The sequence below is a fragment of the Trachurus trachurus genome (genome assembly GCF_905171665.1).
Source record: "Trachurus trachurus genome assembly, chromosome: 10".
NCBI lineage: Eukaryota > Metazoa > Chordata > Actinopteri > Carangiformes > Carangidae > Trachurus > Trachurus trachurus.
The window spans coordinates 5,730,374-5,750,325 of NC_139894.1; the positions used below are offsets into that span (position 1 = coordinate 5,730,374).

Below are 19,952 nucleotides of genomic sequence, written 5' to 3' on the forward strand. Positions count from 1 at the left end.
CAGTAGAGAGGTTCAGTTTCACACTGTGTAAATGTAGCATTACAGACTTAAAGAATAAGGTCAGTGGGGGAATATTGTCCTTTATTTACTATATAAGCGCTGCAGAGTTTCCAGAAGAATCGGTGAAGCTTTAAGCAGCTTTGCAACAGTCAAACAAAAGTAAAGCAACCTACAGACAGAGCAGCAGTGTGACCGCTGGATGAGCAGCGGTCCTACTGCTTTACACTGAGAGGCTGCGGTGGCTCGGTGGCCTTATAAAGCCGAGCTGCCAGTTAGCGGGCAGGCCGCTGGAGCCTATTGTCTTTGAAACAGAAACCTATCACGGGCACGCTGAGATACACACAGGGCTACGGCGTTATACCACGAGCGTGACGCTGCGCTTGTAAAAGTGACCAAAATTCAGGATGACAAGCTCACAAAGAACAATGTGTGCGGCCACGGACACACACACACACACACATTCTTTCTTTCTGTCTCTTGTAACAAAATATGCATCACACTTCCTTTATCTCTACAGACTTTTTTAACGTGCCCTTGCTGATGTTGATTTAATCAAAGAGTTTGTGAGTTTTTAAGTGACACACTGCAAAAACTCAAAATCTTTCCAAGAATATTTGTCTTATTTCTTGTCAAAATGTCTCATTTCTAGTCAAAACTAATCTCTTTTCACTTAAAATAAGACTCATCACCTAAAAATGTACTTGTTTTTAAATCATTTTCACTCGTTTCAAACTAATTTTCACTTGAAATAAGTAGAAAAATCTGCCAGTGAAAGCAAGTTTTTTGTGCTTGTAACAAGAAAGAAAAACTTGCTCCACTATCAGACTTATTTCAAGTGAAAATATGCTTGAAAGAAGTAAAAAGTGTCTAAAAACAAGCTACTTTTTAATATGATGAGTCTTATTTTAAGTATAATGAGATTTGTTTTGACTAGAAATAAGACAAATATTCTTGGTAAGATTTTTGAGTTTTTGCAGTGCATATCGATGCACACGTCTAAAATACAAGGACATTTGAACGCAGCATGACACACTGGCAGCTCACAGAAGCAGGTGCTCCTACTGAACAAACACACAACTTTGCACACAGCGCATAAAGCAATTAACACTCACACAAACACAGCTCATCAGACATCTGCATAACATTAGCCCTCCCCCGCCGACAAGTGGGTTAACCCGGCAAAATAAAAGTTGTGGAGAAGAAAGGGAGAAAAAACACACAGAAAGAAAGAAGGAGAGATAAGAGGGAGGAGGAGGAGGGAGGTGATTCCTACATTCCTGCTTTTGTTTTATTCACACTGGTACAAACAGCTAATACTGCATGTCTCCTCCTGTCTTTTTCTCTCTCTCCCATGCGCACACACACATACTGTATATGCAAAGCGCACAGTGACGTCCACACACACATTTTCAGCCGTGAGAAGAATTCTCAACCCAAACAAGATAAACCCTCGTGTTTGTAACTGGGTTTGAACAACATACACAAACTGTCATGGCTTTTTAGGATCTTTAATTATCTTTCTCAACCTATAAATAACCGCTTCTCACATGCTCCTGCTCATTTATCGTTTCATACGTTTTCTTAACAAAATTGGCCCCTTTTTCCATTTTCCAACTATGCCTTTATTTGGGGAGCTACAGTACGTCGGCTACAGTAACAAACATCTCTTCAAAGACTTGAGACTTGGTATGACCTGAGAGCTTGAGTCTGACATTTACAGTCAAAGTTTCGGTCCCAAATAAGCAACAAAGTAAATGTTTTTCTTTTAAATGTAAATGTAAAAACTAACAAATGTTGAGCTATTTTTAAAGTTCAAAGCTTTTTGTTGGAGTTGAACAGGTGGAGCCACGGCTATTGCGTAATGACATCAGAGAGAGTTTAAAGTCATGTTTGAGAGGCACTGAGGGTTTTCTCAGTGTATATATGTGTTTCTGTTTTAGAGACGCGAGAGGCAGAAACAAACAGAAAAACTGCACGTAGAGTCTGTGTGTGTGTGTGTGTGTGTGTGTGTGTGTGTGTGTGTGTGTGTGTGTGTGTGTGTGTGTGTGTGTGTGTGTGTGTGTGTGTGTGTGTGTGTGTGTGTCGTGTATAAATATATCTCTACAGGTTTTAAAGTGGCTTTGCGGTGCTCTGTATTTAGAGGAGGCCTGGTTAAATCTTCTCTCACCCCATTCATGTGGCTGACTCTCTCCCTCTCTCTACTTCTGCTGAGTCTTTCATTTCCTCTATCTTCATTCTCCTCTCTCTCTCTCACTCTCTTCCTCTCTCTCTCTCTGTCTCTCTCTATCACATTCTCTGCAAATCCAAATTCTTATGACATTTACCATCTTTTTCTTTCTTCCTGTTTGCTCACTTTTTTTTGTCACAGGGCTCCACAGTATCCAGCAGCTTGTAGAGTAAGAAAACGATTGTGAAGTAAGTTGAGGTGTAGTCTGCTGACTGTGTAGGTATTTTGAAGTATTACTTGGTTGGCCTTTAAAGTCATGCACCGTCATTTTCCCCTCTGTAATAGAGAGCCTAAGCGGAAGCAGGAAGTAACGGTCACCATGGGACCTCAACTCGGAAAAAGTCTCCATGGAAGTGAACGGGAGTCAAAGTTTTATTTCGTGATCCGACTGAATTGTGCCATGAGAAAAAAATCTGACCTCTACCTGTTTAAAACATCACGTTTCATGCAGAGAAATCAGCAGCTTGTTGTAAAACTATTGTGAAATAAAATTCAGAAGAATCCGTAACCAGAAAGACTACAGGTCGCGTAGGTGACGTCACACACCACATGCCGCCCTTTCCCGTGTCAGTTGGTGACGTATTTTTTGTGGGACACAGATCTGTAGTCCGTAGAGCGTCGTCACACTAAATACATTCTTCCGTTGCTGTTTTACGACAAATCGCTGATTTCTCGGCATGAAATGTAGAGGTCATATATTTTTCTCATGGCACAATTCAATCGGATCATGAAATAAAACTTTGACTCCCGGCCGTTCACTTACTGTAGCCTGCATGGAGACTTTTTCCGAGTTGAGGTCCGAAACGAAAAGACAGGGCCAGATCTACTTGCTGTTTCAGCTTTTATGTGAGCGTCATGTGAATTTTATAGAATTTTATAGCTTTTATGTGAGATTTTTTAATTTGAGTTTTTACGTTGGTGTTTGTATGTCTAACTAGCCTAGAAATCTAGACGCACCCTAGCGGCAGCAAATATATTTGCTCCGTAGGTGGGTCTAGAAACGAGCCATAGGAACTTTTTGAGTCTCGAACACCGTTTGTGTTCACCAATCACAGCGCTTTATCTGTTTAGAGAGTCGTTGGGCGGGCTTAACGCGATGATGACATACATTTTAATTGGCTTGTCAGGCTAACGTCATCCTGCTCTTTGCTCTGATTGGTCATAGTGCTACCCTATTGCGTGCAGGCAGTTTGAAAGACAGCCTTCATCCCGCCCCCTGGATTGAGCCGAGGTCTACCGGTCGTTGCCAGACTAGACATTTTAATGATATAGTCTGGCTTGTCAGACTATAGTCAGACTGTTTTGGAGCCCAAACTAATGACAATTTTCTGTCCTTGCGATAGACAATAAAGTTTTTTTAATTGAATTGAATTACTTCCTGCTTCCGCTTAGGCTCTCTATACTGTGTATTTCCTGAGAACCATCTCCGCCACTATCGCCATCAATGAATCAAGAGCTCCATTTTCACAATCTCTCCATCAATTTCCTGTTTTTTTTCAGTGAATTTAAAGGCTTTGCAGGGAGCTCCTCCGCTCCTCCAGGGGATTTGTTTATCTGACGTTCTGATGATGGAGCTGAGCAACGCTGTCTAAAAAGCGACAGATGGTTTGATGCTTTTGACACGGAGGCAGTTGAGGTTTACAGGAGCACGTAGTATCAGGTGACAGTACATCAGAGCATCATTATGCATGTCAATGTGCTGCTAGCTTACAAAGAAAACAATGGGAATGTGTGTGTGGTGGTTTGGCGTGGATCACACACCACCTGTCTTATAGGAGCTCCTCCCTTCATTTCTCTTTAATTTATCTCCTCACCGTGTATGTAACACTAGAAGCGGCGCATTATGTATAATACGGCTGCACAAATCAGTTCTACTCCATACACAACAAGGTACAACATGTAACATTTCTAAACTGACATATACCGAACATGTAATGATAATCAGTTTGACCGCTCGGTAAGTTACCATGAAAATCGAGATGATTGGTAGCCTATGTCATAGTCTGTGGTGTTGTTAACTCATTGAGTGCCAGCCCTTTTATAAAATGGTCAGTGCCATGTGCCAGCGTTTCGGGGCATTTTGAGTAATATTTTAAGACCAAGAGAATATTTTGTATTATGACTCTGAAAACACAAAATAGCTCAAAGGAAAGAGGAGACTCTCTATTTAACTAGGGAAAAACCATTTGTTTGTACCTTGTTCCATTCTTAATTTATATTAAGTTGAATAGAGCCTGGTTGCACCAAAAATACCACTTTTTTTCTAGAAAGCTGAGAAAAATGCATTTTTGTAAAAGAGAGTCTCTCAAGACAAACAGTGATTTATCCGTTTTAATTTTGGCTTCAGAAACATGTAAGACATCTGAAAATTTCATTTCACATGTTTTTTCATTGTACAAAAAAAAAAAAAACTAAAATACAACAAGTAGGAGTCCTACTATGCAGAGTGATGCCTGCTCTCCTACTCCTCCTGCAGTTGCTGCCCCCTCACCCTCTCCTAACCCCCTCCTCCCCCCTCCCCTCACCCCCTCTCTGCCCCTCCCCTCTCCTACTTCTCCTCCTGCTGCTTCCCCTCGTCTCTGAAGGAGGGAGACGTCATGGCGTCTTCAGCCTCTCTGCTGGACGCGGCCGCGGCAGCGACGCACCGCGCTGATCTCTCGGTTCGTCGTCACGACGTCGGTTTACAGCAACTGGTGAAACTGACTCCGCGATCCGCTTTCGCTTCGGCATTTTGGTGCTGATCATCTAGATGAGTTTACCTTTCCTGCCTCCTCCGATCACTTCATGCTGGAGCTATGCTAATAGCATCCGTGGCTAAGCTTTCCTCCAGCTCCACGTTACACTTGTTCCAGGCTCTGCCCGTCGTTTTCTCTAGAAATAGAAACTTTTCCCAACTTTTTTATCTCTGTACCGATCGCACTCGTTTGCTCCTTCTTCTTCACTTCTTGCTCTGATCTACAGTCTTCTTCGTTCTACACATCCCAGAAGCCCCAAAATTACTCACAGTGTGCGCGAGAGCGTCCCCATTTACCAGCCGCAGAAAACTGCATTTGACGTATATATACGTCAATGGCACTCAAGCGTTGGATTTTGATTGACGTATATATACGTCAATGGCACTCAATGAGTTAATGGAAAATGTTCTCAAAATAAAGACCATATACCCCCCCCTTCCCCAACATTAACCCCACGGCTCTCACTCGCAAAGGGGATCGTTGGCCGTTCAGTCAAAGATTTTCTCTTGAGAGGATAATCAAGTTGGAAGTGATCTATCAAATGCTGTTTACTCATTTCTATCTGCCATCTAAGACTTTAGCTCCATTTGCTCTGGAAAGACGACAGCCACCCCACCCCACCCCACCACACCACCACCCCCTCTGGTTTTCATACAGTAAAAGCAATCGAGTGGATTTCCAGCCAAAATCGACAAGAACGCAGTCTAGAGATTGGCTAGATGCTGCCAATCTTCTAGATGGTGGTGTTTTTTTTTGTTTTTTTATTCTTGTTGTTGTTTGAAGTGTTTATTCTAAAATTTCAGCCTCAATGTGCTCATGATTTAGCGAAGTTGAAATGTTGCATGTAGCAGCTTATGTTAGTTATTTTTTGCTGTTGACTCATGTGCAGCGGTAACATGGATGATGTAAAAGCTTCCAGAGTTCGTTAGCTCCTCGTAGCCAGCATGTTACACCATAGTAACATAATGACAAACAGACCAAACTCTTAGATTTGGTTATACAGTATATTACGCAGCTCACTCCACAGTTCAGGAGGAACTTATTCTCTAAAATATTCCTGTGTTTTTTTGGTAAGAAAAAGGTGTTTAACAGTTCAGTGGCTGACGATTATGACAGCGAGTCTGTGATTTACACTCAACCAAGAGACACTTCTGGAAGGATGAAAGGAAAACTTCACTGTTCCTTACGACCTCGTTCAGTATTTGATCAGTTGTGAAACACTCGCCCCCACGCGTGTGAGAGCGCTGCGTTGTGCGTGAATATGTTGGTGCGACAAGCGAGACGGATGAGGGGAGAGGGAAAGAGTGACAGAACTGGTTTGTGTTTGTTTGTATCTCTCTGAAGTGTGTGGATTGCTCTCTGTGTGTGTGTGTGTGTGATGATGAGATACAGAGTGTTTGTGGGTCATTTGGTTTATGTGTGGGTGTTTGACTTTGATTACACCAGAGCAATAATAACAGTTTGGGTTCATTTGTAACAATCAGACTTTACTTAAACAGTATAAATCACAAGACTGACTTTTGACAAACACTCATGCACGCACATTCACTTGTACGCCCAAACACTGAAAGTATGATTCTCTAGACACCTACATGTGTCTGCCCATGTGCCAGGGTGTGTGTGCGTGTGTGTGTATGAGACATTAGCCAGTTCCAGCTATGTAGTCTGTAGCCATAATAATAGTCAACAAAGAAAGCAGTAGCTAGGTAGACCTCCCACAAAGTGGAGAAAATGTTGCACACGCACACACAAATTCAAACATTCCCCGGCACTTTCATTCACTAAACAATAAAACATATCACATAATACATTACGTGTGCAATATGTGCAAGTGTCTGAAGTGACTTTACAACTCGAACCAGAACCAAGAGAGTTGAGTTTCTCTGTCTAAAATTCATATTTCAGAGATAATTTAGTTTGATGTCCACCAACATCGATGCCAGGGATGTAATCCAGAAAAAATTTCAAAAGCTGAAACCAATTTCATTCTTGAGACCGAAGCCTGTGCATCTGTAAACCCTTTATTATCAGCTGATTTCCTATAATGAAACACCCCATTTCAACCTTAAAAACCTCTATATAAATAAAACTGTGACTTAATTGGTTAATAGCAAACTTAAGTTACGACATGCTTCATGTTTGGGAAAAGTTATGAACAAGGCGATCCTGTGAAAGGACATAAACTCCGAACACCTGCATGAAAGTGAAGCATTTGCTCACTGTTGTGCTTTGTAAAAGACATAATATCGTCAAAGTGTTGGGACTGAATGTAACTTCATCATTCAATACGAGCATATTTTCCAGCAATACTTGGCTACTAAAGTTCATGATAATCAATTTAATCATTCCCTGAGATGTGCAAAGCTGCACTAAATAACGCTCGGCCACGTGGGAGTCCCGGACAGTTCATAACTTGTGGACAGAGACACACGCAGATTTCGGCACTTCTTTTTTTTGACCCCACACTGAGCCGGAGCTTCGATTTATACCGACTGTACAGCCACATGTCACCTTACAGTAAATAACGTGGAAACAGCGTTTCCCAGAATTCACGGGGAGATTGAAGACAGACACCCAGAGCTGACATCATCATAACTCTGCAACAGCAGTTGGACTGTTGGACCGCAGGTCGGGTTTCAGCCGCTACAACACTCGAGAAGAGATTTATTTTGAAATCAGATAGCCGCCACCTGAAAAACAATACATTCTTACAGTACGACGTGATTAATAGCACAACATTAAATCAAACCTTTAAAACACTTTAAACATCACTACATAAATGACAAAAATATAACAAATCATGTCGTGTAATGAACCTGGGATGAGTTTTACCCAGATTTGACTTCTTATAATGGAGTTTTCTGTCTATCTACTAATTCATTGTGCTGCCCAGGAAACTATGTGAGTTTTGGAAAAAAAAAAAAAAAAGAAAGTTTGAAACAAGCAGTCTGGGGTTTCACTATAAAAACTGCAACAGTGACATAAAACTGAAAGCTTTGTTGAGGAAAGAATCTGTCCTTTCTATCATCTTATACACATGATTGTAATTATGTAGGACATTACATTTGTTTAGTGGTTTGACTTTTGTTAGTGATAGAGCGCAGTGTGTATACGACTCCATTGTGCTTTTACTACTGAAATCCACCCAGTCAACACACACACACACACACACACACACATACACAAAAGTAGGCCAGGAGCCAGTTGCCAGGTTTTTAAAACATCCTTTAGGAAAAATAAAGCATCTCAAATCAGAGCCAGATCATTAGTCCGGTCTGTGCGAGGGGGAAAAAAAAGGGGGTCAACAATCAACAAAAGCTCCCACTCTCTTACATTAAATGTCCTCCTCACAGGACGAACTGCACCTTTTGTCTCCTGTCGTCTCCCGTTTCTCTTTTTATTTTGTCGTTTCCTCTCCCTGCTTCTTATGTCTTCACCTGCCACCTTTTCCTTTCTCTGTGTTCTCTCCTCTCTCCTCCTGCCAACATCCTCCCATTCCCCCCATCATGCCTCCCCATTCAGCTCCTGCTCTCCCTCACGTCTCTCCTCCCTCCCTCCATCTCTCCATCTCTCCCCCACTCTTCCCCCTCTCCTGCAGCTTTCCAGGGAGCCAGGTCTGTTTTTGATTAGCGTTCTCATGTAAACCTAAATTGTGATTAAACACTGTGCGAGTGTGTTTGGCCCCATATCATGTTTGCCTCTTTCTTAAATATATGTACAGACAGACACATGCGCGCACACACACCGACACACACACACACACACACACACAACGCAAAGTCAGAGACATGTATATAAGCAGACATGTACAAACAAATGCAAGACATATACAAACATATAAGCAAACATGCAGACGCAAGCAGAGACACAAATTACTAAACTATGTAGACATTTAGCATAAAAGATCATACATGAGAATATATACAAATACACACGACACACTGTATATTCATACACATATACACGTATACCCTAATTGCTTACATTAAGTCATGCAACCTCAATCATAATCATGCACACAAGGGCGAACACACACACACACACACACACACACAAACACACAGGTACCGTATATGCCTACACACATGCCTATTAGAACAGGTTAAAGAGAAAGCCAGTGAGTTTTAACTGTATATAAGCAGCTCTGTGGCGACTTCCAGCATCCAGCTCACCTTTATTTGCGAGGTTAAATTACTACCACATGCAGCCTCTGCGCTATTTCAGTGCAAACATATAAAAATTCTTTGCCACATAAAGAAAAAAAAAAAAATCTACAGGCCCCCAGCCTCCCACGAACATTTCATAGGTTCTGGCCCTGCGGCGAGCTAGCTGGACGGCTAGCTGCTAAAGTAGGCAGCTGAAAGGGAAAGGTGTTGCTGCCGTGAACTTCTTCGAACCGCCCGGCATGGTGAATTCACGCTGCTCACAAACACTCTGGCTCATTTTATTCACACATGCACATAGACAGACACACACGCACTCAAACTTTATAACTTTTGGCCTCTTCACTGGCTTTTTTTTCCCAGCATGAAATGCAATACTTATAAGCCATTCTTATTCATAAACTCTGCTCAACAAAAGCTTGTAGAGTAAAGATGCGAGAGTGTGGAACCCAAATAAAACAAAAAAAAACCCAAAGCGTGAGAGTCATTTTAACAGCAGGTTGTTCAGGAACAGTAACAACAAAACATTTTATTCATATGTTCCCACTGTGAGCAGAACAGTGTCGGTATAGAGGGAAAAGCGTTTGTGTTGTGTGTGTGTGTGGGTGAAAGAGCAGGGGGACCTGAGGGACTGACTGTGGACCAGCCAAATCTCAGCATCACGCAGCATCCACAGGAAACGTTCACACAGAAACAAGGCCGATGTGTAATTATCTTTCCTTTCATCCTGCTGCACTGTTGTCATAGTGAGACTTTGTCCTGCACATCTATACTTAGAAAAAACTAATTACAGACCCAGTGTGTTGACTTTATCCAGGTGAAATCTAATTGGTGAATGAAATAAAACCAAAAAAAGCGACATAAATCCACCACTAACACAGTTGTTTGAGCATCTACAAACTATCATCGACTTAGATGTTACAGCGGTTTTCAGAAACTTTCCCTACATTTTCTAAATCTTTCTAAATTATCTCAATATCATTTCGTCTCGCTCTCTTTTTTTTCTTCTTTTCTCTCATTCGGTCTCTCCCTCCTCCTGGTTTTTGGTATCTCTCTGCAGTGTGTATTTATCTAAATATGTCTTGGGACAAAAATCGCACAGCCGTCTGGGCTGTGGGAAACACACACACACACACACGCACACATATATATATGCACAAGTGCACACACACAAGCCGCTAAAAGCAGCCTTCCTTTAGAGGAACTCTGGTCAGGTTCTTCTCTCTTTCTTCCCTTCCCTAAATACCAGTGAATCTCAATGTAGGCCCTGTGGTGCAGCTCCGTCCTGGAGACTATGAGCCTCCTCATGCAGCGTCACGTCGGAACACCTGTTGTCATTTCAACTTTATGCTGACATTTCAATCCTGGTTTGCCAGAAGCAATAAACCATATGATTATTGAAAAGTCATTATCAGTCAGATTGATTAACTTAACAGAAACACACACACACACACTGAACAGCTGTGTATGGGCCCTGTGGTGCAGCTGCATGTCAGGTCCTACAAGCTTTGTGGTGCAGCTGCATACCATGGTTTGTCCTTCTGAGTCATGTTTAATTATTAGGAAGTTCTGTCGTGGGTGTGTGGTTTAGCATAAAGTCTGCCATGCACCAACACACACACACACGCACACACACGCACGCACACACGCATCAACCCACACATGCAGACTCACAACTCTGCATCCAGCGCCTGTGGTGTTAAATCAGCAGGAGAGTTGGCGTGAGAGAGACTTCATTTGTGTGTGTGTGCTTCTGTGTGTGTGTGTGTGAGTGCGTGCGTGTCAATGTGTTTGTGTTTTGGAGACTTATTTGTTTCTCGCCAGCACCCAATGCTGTGAAAACCAAACAAAAGGCCTGGAGACTGGCGACAAGAAAACAATCTTACAGTCCCTGACAGCAATACAAACATCAAAGCTGTCGGTTGTGTTTATGCGTGGGTGTGTGACCGAGCGAGCGCCTGTGAAAAAAAAAAGAAGAGAAGGCCGGAGAATAGTAAATGAGCGAAGTAGCCCTCGGTGAAAAAAAAAAGAAGAGGAGAAACACGTGAGTTCAAGCAGTTTACATTCACCCCTCACCCTTCCAGGCCATTTCCACCAATCGCCACTTAGGCCCTGGTCTGTCGCAACCAATCACCGAGCGCACGGAGTACACCCACTTCCTGTAACACTAACCGTAACATTCCAGCAGGTAAACCATGGCAGTCGCCTCTAAATGGACAATTAGCCAAGATTAAAGGCAACCTCCTCGTCTTTCTCCATTAACTTAATTAGGAGGAAAAGTCATCTCGAATGACCCCCCGCTCCCTTCAGCCTTCCCTCCCGCTCCCATTCCTCTCTCTCTCTCCAGCTTCTCTTCCCCCTCTCTTGTATTTACAGTATACCAACACACTCGGCTAAAGCACATGGAGGTTAAAGGGATAGTTCAACATTTTGGCAAATTGGCCCATTGCCATAATCCCTATAGTCATAGCAGTAGGTTTGTTACCTTTATTTGTCGATGCAAGCTATTTTTAGAACGGCGGAGCAGAGCCGTGAGCTGCTCAGAGCTACGCTACGGAGGCTCATGGGATTTCTTGGTTTCCCTCATCAAACTCATCAAACACACAATCCAACAACTCCAAAACGCTCTGGTGGACAAGTTGTGACCTGCACATTCACCACGCTATGAGATAATAACAGAACGTTACGAGACGGAGTTGTTTTAGAGGTAAATACAGAGACTGCTTGATGAAAAACTGTCCCTGAAGGCAACGTGCATCAGCGATTTTGCATGAATTTACCTCTAAAACAACTCTGTCTGGTAACGTTGTGTTATTATCTCATAGCGTGGTGAATGTGCAGGTCACAACTTGTCCACCAGAGCATTTTGGAGTTGTTGGATTGTGTATTTGATGAGTTTGATGAGGGAAACCAAGAAATCCCATGAGCCTCTGTAGCGTAGCTCTGAGGAGCTCGCGGCTCTGCTCCGCCGTTCTAAAAATAGCTTGCACTGACAGTTAAAGGTATCAAACCTACTGCTATGACTATAGCGATTATGGCAATGGGCCAATTTGCCAAAATGTTGAACTATCCCTTTAAGTGCCTTGCTCATGGGTAACTAACTCCACTATCTATCACTGTGTATTGGAAAGTTGACTGGCAACCTTCCAGGTCATGATTAGTTGACCTGTAGACTCCTGTCAGCCTCCAGCTACACTTTTAAGTTTCCAGGTATTATCCCCGGCCGGCCGATACTGAGTGAACATGTAGGGATTAAGCACCGTTCTCAAGGACACTGTGATTGGATAAAAAAAAAACCCTCACCAGCATCCCCCCATGGACAGAGAGCCACTTCTCTCTCTTTCCATTAAGTCAAAACCCTTTTAGGCTGCATGTTTGGCTGCCCGTATCCCTGTTGTGATGCATTTTATGGGGTGTGGCGAGGACACAGGAGGGAGCAGCAGTGTTAGAGAGAGAGAGAAGCAGAAAACTAAAAAAAGACACAAGAAGCTTCTCTGGAGTATGTTATCAAACAGAAAATGTGATGGGTACAGTAGCTTCTTGACCAACAGGCTTCTTTTTACATATATGAACTTCAATGGAACATCTGTGTTGAATAAAGGAGACTGTGGGCACAGGTGGCAACTGTGGGATTAAGATAAAGGCTGAAACATTGCATTACAGTCACACAATTAAAGAAATGTCAGAACTGACGCAACAATGTCCAGGTTAACAGGACTAGTAAATGATGTGATGTGGGAATGACTGTCTCTGTCCACTCGTTTCCTCCTGTGCTTGAAGAGCAAAGCATCAAATAGTATTTCTATGATATGTAGGTTTAACATATACCGTCGTCTGTTTTGTGAAAGCCTCTCCAGACTTCACTTTTCCATGCCAGGCCATGCCTAAATATTTGAATAATACCATCAAGTTGTTGATTATACGTGAATATTTGAGTACTCGTACAGCCATTAACCACCTTAAACTCCTGACCCTTCTCTAGATGCAGATGCTGTGGCAGTATTTCATTTGTCAGATGGAAACTGTATTATCTTTAAATTTGTCCCATATTGTCCAATACTGAAACAATGTAACACGGGCGGGGGGAAACCCCTTCCACATTATGTAATACAGAGAATCTGAGGCCCTGCTGGAGTCGTGGTGGTGAGGGAAAAGAGGAAATATCTCTCAAGTCTGACGGTTCCTCTCATTCTTCTTCCTCCTCCTCGCGCCCCCCTCTCCTCTCATGCAAACCAATCGACTGTAATCTGAGCTCTTTAATGGGGGAGAATGATGCTGCTTCATGAGCATCACTGGCAGTAAACCAGCCCTGGTTCAGATGATGGTGCACTCGGGGTCCGTTGCACACGAACCATCAACTCACAGAAACACACATAAAAACATGCACACACACACACACACACACGCACGCAGCCACGGCTCCCAGAGGAGAAAGTGAAGATAACAGGATGAGGCTCAGTCTGGGTCAGTGTTATTAGACAGGAGACTAACAGCCATCAAGTCACTTAGCAAAATAAACCTCCCTGATAGGCTGTGATGTGCACCGATGCACAAAACCATCGGCTTGCATTTTTCCGTCCGAGCCATAACCTGAAGTTCGCCGCCTTCGTAGCGAACGTGTTACACTCGAAGCTGCATGAGCTTTACTGTGTGCGATACAGCGCGTCTGTGTGCATGTGCTGTGAGACCACAGTCTCTGCAAACTGTGGGGGGAAACCCACCACAGACTGCACATGCTGAAACCCACAGACTCCAGTCCTCCATCCATCTCACCATGCCGATCGCCCCCCCACCCCCCCACCCCCCCCCCATCGAGCACCTAGCGAGGGCCGATCCCCTTCATCCAACTACCCGCAGCTTTCATCCTCCACTAGCTTCCTTTCATCCATCCATCCATCCATCTCTCCCCCCTTTCACATGACCACCCTGATACCTATCATTCATCCGTCTCTTTCACTCAGTGACCGGCCGCACTTAACTACTCAATTAAAACATTTTCCAATGAGACACAAACCTCTTTGACTTGAGCCCCAAATCGTGTGCATCGTTCATCCCCACGGGATCCAAGACTCTGGTAAAAAAAACTATTATCCAGCCTGATACCTCTTGCCCTTACCTCCCACCCTCCTCAAAAGCAAACCCTCCAACCTATGCCTATTTTCCCTTAATGCTAGTCCAGCTCCTTCCCTCTCCTCCCGTCTCCAAACCTCAGACCACAGAGCTTTAATAGGAGGGTTAAGAGGTAATTCCTATCACACTGCCATCATTTAATATCTAACCACGGCTGACAGAGAGGAAGGTTACGAACCTAAACCAGAAAGCCACCAGCAAACCTCCCCGTCTCCTCCTCCTCCTCGCTTCCCTGCTGTTATTCTCTCTTTCACCTCCCCTCCCTCTGACTTCCTACTTTTTTCTTTCCCATCTTTCACTCTCACGCTCTCTCTCCCCCCCTCTTATGTACAGTACCTCGGTATTTACATTTCCGACACTTCACTTCTTCGGTTTGCAGGAAAACACAGCGACGAAAAAGCACAAAAAAAGAAAAGAAAGTCGGGGGAGAAAAACTAGAAATGTGGAAAGAAGAAAATAAGAAGCAGGAGGAAACTCCAGACACTGTAATTTAGATTGTGCTGATGGCAAAGTAGGGATATAAAGAACATGAGATTTATAATGTTAAGTTTGGAACGTGTTCACCGTTTCCACTCTCTTACCAAGTTGTCGGAGAGCTCTATAGGGATCCATATTTGACCGGTGATAAATAAAAGCTATCGAGACCAATTAGGGGTTTTATGGAATAGTAAGCCAGGCGGTGGAGGAAATAAGACTGTCACTCACAGAGAACAAGGGAACGGGTCGGAAAAGGGAAATAAACACAGTGGCATGAGGTATTCGTAAATGTGTGTGCACTCACATCCGTCGGTGTGTGTGTCCCCCGATTTTCACATGACGGGTTTTGACTGTGTGTGATCCAGCAAGCCGCAGTTGACGTAAATGACTGTTTGCTTTCCGCCGTAACAGTCCGCTTCGCTGTCTTCAGCAATACATCACACATCGCCACAAATATATGAAACACACGATCGGCCTGTCCTGAGTTTTAAATAGAGGTTTCACAGCGTGCGCCCCGCCGAGCGGATTTCATCCTCCTGTGGCTTCGCTGCCGACGCAGGAGGTCGTGTTGAGAGAGCGTTACAGAAAAATACAAACCACATCTGTGACAGAGAGAATTTCCATGCACGTTTTAGATTAGATAGATTGAGAACATAAAGAGCATATAATGGTGACCATATATCTCTGAAAATAACAACCTGGATGAAATAAGAGAAACAATGTTGTTTTAGAGCTAATGACGATTCAATTAGTTTTTATAGTGTTGTGGAGGAGGGGTCTGACTTATCCTGAAGTTTGTCTGAAAACCTAAACATACCAAAAAAATGTGCTGATGGACAGTTTTCACTGCAGCGATGATGAATTATTTACTGTAGATCAGAGGTTTTCAGATTGTGGTCTGGGGACCCCCGCGTGTGTCCTTGAGTGAGTTCCTACGGGACCAAAAAGGCAAATGATTCATTTTCACTGTAATTCACTCCATAAGTAGCACAATGAAGGAGTGTTCACATATATTTTGGTCATGGGTTTCAAATACCATCTGTAGCTTGTAAAAAATCTAAAGGCAAAAGTCTTATCAGATGAAGGACCCTGAGATACATTTTTCATAAAATGTATCAATATGATCATGTGAATAGTTTAATGACTCATAGACAGAAAAGCTGATGTACTGGTGTGATGACTCATTTCAAAATAAAGGCTCCAGTCCATCACCACTCATTTGAGACTTTTCTTTGAACTTCTATGACTCTGCTGCGACTCTGATTCGCAGGTGGAAATTACTTTAAGTGCTGCAAATCCAACACGACTACAGCTGCCGACCTCTGTCCAAAAGAAGAAGAAAAAAAAGCTACGCACTTTTCCGACCCACTCAAGTGTTTCTCCACACGGTGTTCCTTTAGTTCTTATTGGTCTAATTTGCTCTTTGAGCACCTTAAATACCTAAAACTTGAGTAATGTGAAAAAGCACAAAAAGCCCATACACAGAGGAACATGCTTCCTCAACACAGTGAGGTTACAGTAGCTTCCAAGCGGCGTTCCGCCTCATGGAAACATTATAAAAGAGAATAAGAGAAGTGAGAAGTTTAATGTCCCAGCGCTGGTGTTCCCTGTCCTGGGACCACAAAACACACACACACACACACATGCAGATAAAGTCTACCATTGTGGTGTATGTGCATATGGATTCACAAACACACATACATGACATTAAGCTCAAGAATGCAGATCACAATGATGGTAGACACATACAAAAGCAAACATGCACCAGTGACACACAGTCTACCTCCAGCTTCACTTGAAGGCAGCCCAATATAAACAGCTGTAAAGTTTAGAAGGTGTTTCAACCTTCAGCCCCGAGCTGACGGAGACTCTCCGAGGATCAGACAAATAGAAAACCTGAGTGGAAAGAAAGAGTGCAGACGAAGAGAGAGGGGAACAGGAGACAGGGTGGGTGCACCTCAGGGACTAAAACTAAAGAGAAATGGATGGAGAGAAAGAGAGAGATAGAAAAAGAGAGAGGAAAAGGGAGTATGTCTGGGAATGTGAGATGAAAAAGAGAAAGAAAGAAAGAGAAAGAGCAAGTGGGAGGCTTCTCTGCATCAGTGTGACCTGCTCTTACACTCTGAACACTCTGGGAAAACTCCATATTCCCGAATAAAAATTCTTCACCGGTCCAAGAAAAACATTCACTGCAGGCAAACCTTCACCTCTTAAAATAGTGCACGCACGCACGCACACACTCGTCCGGCGCACGCGCTCTTTTTCACCTCTCAACAGGAGCACAGAGCAAGCACTGTGTCACCTGGCGCGGGACTTGAACCCTCAACCCGGGTAAAAGTCCTGACATCGCACCGTGACCGTGTTTTCAAATGGATCATGTAACAACACATCAAAAGAGACAGAAAAAAGAAAGAGAGTGATGGAAATTGAGTCAAAGAGAAAGAGAGACAGAGATGAGAGAGTTGAGCGGAGAGATGGAAAAACAAGAAAGGTGTAGTACTCACAGTCGTCCCAGTTTGGGGTTGGACTGGAAGAGAAGCTCTGGGAGGAACTGGAGTCTGTTTCGGTTCAAACGACTGCGGAGAAACAAAGTGAAACAGTTTATCATTGTAAAACTTCACAGGCAGAAAACACACAATAATAAATCACGCAGATTCTTTTGCTTTTTGTGTTCACTGAACCTTCAGCGCCGGGTCGAACGCACCACCTTGAATGTCAGTGGGTTCATGGTTCAAAGGTGAAACTCATGGGAAAGTCTGGTCTGGTTTCCTGTGATCATGACCCACAGGTTATCATAACGTGTGTGTGTGTGTGTGTGTGTGTGTGTCAGTTACAGGTTATCGTGCTGTAAGCTCTCTGAAGCCAGTTATCACTCTCACTCCCCAATGTGCTTTGACCTGGGAGTGAGAGAGAGAGGGAACGAGTCTGAGGCTTCTGGCGTCTTCAAGTCACCTCCGCAGAGTTGAACAATTTCTACCATACAGGATACACTTTGGTGGAAGTCTTCATCTGGTTTGTGGCTTTATGAAAAGAGGAAGACTTACAAGATTGAGAGATTGTGAGAAGGAGCCAGGTCCACTACTGTGTATTGAAATGGAAAAAAAAAAAACAAGTTTACTTTCACTGACCTAAATTTCTCAGATCGGACAAAAAAAATGTGCAAAATGCACGAGCGTTGCCCAAGAAGTCGCCTTGAATTTATTTTTCTCATAAATCTCAACTGATAGCTTATCCATCCATGTATTAACCTCCCTAATACTGCTTGAGATATACAAACGTGAAAGGCTTTGTGCTCGTGAACCAGGGCTTTTCAACAAGTGGTTTCAGGTGCGTGCGGCCAACAAAAACAAGCCCACGACATAAACTACAAGAAGAGGCTCCTCAGATGCAGAGTCAACTGATTGATTTCATGTGTAAAAGACGACAAAATGCGAAATGATACAGTACAACGTGGCAAAACGTGAATCACGAGAAAAGTACGGCGAACTCTGCAGCTACTTGGTCACAAAAAAGCAAAGCATGTGCATTTTTCATGAGTGTTTGTCTCTTTACATGTGTTTAGTCAAATGTGCAACAGTAGGACTGGCCAGATTGAAAAAAAAAAAAATCAACATCACAGTTTCCATGTGGTTGTTAGGGTTTCTGAAGTATATGTGAAAACCTCCTTGTACCAAATGGCCTGCAACATTTCACATGTAAAGTACCATTGCATTTCTAAGTAGGTTGAACTGAGCATGAAATGAACACATGGCAGTTATTTACAGAGGAATGAGAGGCAGCAGACGATGGAGCGAGGAAAAAAATGGATGGTGTCAATCAACAGAAAGACGTGTGTGTGAAGAGAAAGAGATGAAGTGTGTAAGAGGAAAAGATGTGTCTGCTTGTGTGTGTGTGTGTGTGTGTGTGCAGGAGGAGGGTGGGGTTTTAGCCGCAGCAGCAGCAGAGATAGATGAGGACAGTGCGAGGAGAGGGAGTGAAAGTGTTATCAAGCTACCAAAGCATTTGGCTGAGAAACGAGGCGTGGAGGGGAAAGAGAAAAGAGAGAAGGAGGGCGGAGGGGTCGCGGGGTCACAGAGTAGAATCTGTTGCCGGAGAAGACACAGACACCAACCTTTTAACCCCTGTGATAATGATAATAAGACCCTGACTCCTGTGAGCACCAATGGAAAGTGAAGCCGCGGTCCAAAAGGAGATATCCACCATTTGAAATAATTGACCCCTGCTCCAAGAAAATAACTGCTGGTATACGAAAAGTGAAGCCCGTGACCGCCTACTATTACAGTTATGACTCATTTTAAGACATTCGCTCACAAAACAGTTATGGTTTTTTTTTTAAGGGGAAGAATCCTTTGTGTGTTTTCAAATAATAATGACGAGTTTCTTCTACTTGGAACCTTTGAAATAAAACCAACCCACAAGTGTATATGGGCACTATATTTTTGAATTTGGAAAATTATATCTATTAGTCAGAATCCCAATAAAGTCCAGCAGAAATGATTTGGAGACTGGAGGGAACTAATTTTTACTGAGTTACCGCCTCAAAATCCAGAACACAAAAAGGAAATCTCTTTAAAAACTCATGTTTTCTTTGTAAAATATCTTTCAAAAGCACAAAAATATTAGCTAATCATTGCATTTTGCTTTTCCAGACCACCTATGAGTCCTTTTTGTTTCTTTGCAAATCACTCAACGAGCTGAAACGTCCAAACACAACTTAATAATTCATGTGTTGACATTAATGAACGTCCTCGCCCAAGGAGATGGCGACATAAGCTCCATGTTTTTCGCATTGTGACTCCATAAATCACGGAGACTCAGCACCGGGACCTCTCACCCCTGACCCCTCACCCTGACAGGCACATCACAGATCCTGTCAGCTAAGCATTTTAAAGCATTTCACTATCTGTAAAGTTTTTTTTTAAAAAGATAATAAATCAGGGCAATAATTTTTCACCTTAGTACAGTAGTTTTTTTTTACAGGAGCTCCCTGTTGATTTTTTCGGTAACACTTTATTTGACGCCTATTTCTATAACGTATTATAACCATACTTATAATTAGTTATAACGCAGTTATAGCACTGTATAAGTATAGTTATAAACACTCATAAATGTTAATAATGCTTTATAACAATAATCATAACACACTATAAAGCATTTTTATCATGACTTATAAGGTCAGGTATTATAACACGTTATAACGGTTAGTAACTTGCTGACAAT

General features: G+C 42.9%; 1 protein-coding gene across 1 annotated transcript in view; it reads right to left on the reverse strand.

Moving 5' to 3' along the window:
• The window catches only part of slit3 (slit homolog 3), a gene marked incomplete at its 5' end in the record, with an annotated part of 281,175 nt that overhangs the window by 226,428 nt on the left and 34,795 nt on the right, over positions 1–19,952 (reverse strand). The window contains one exon of the mRNA XM_083980669.1: positions 17,237–17,308. Coding sequence (XP_083836795.1) covers positions 17,237–17,308 — 72 coding nt within the window. The remainder of the gene's footprint in view (positions 1–17,236; positions 17,309–19,952) is intronic.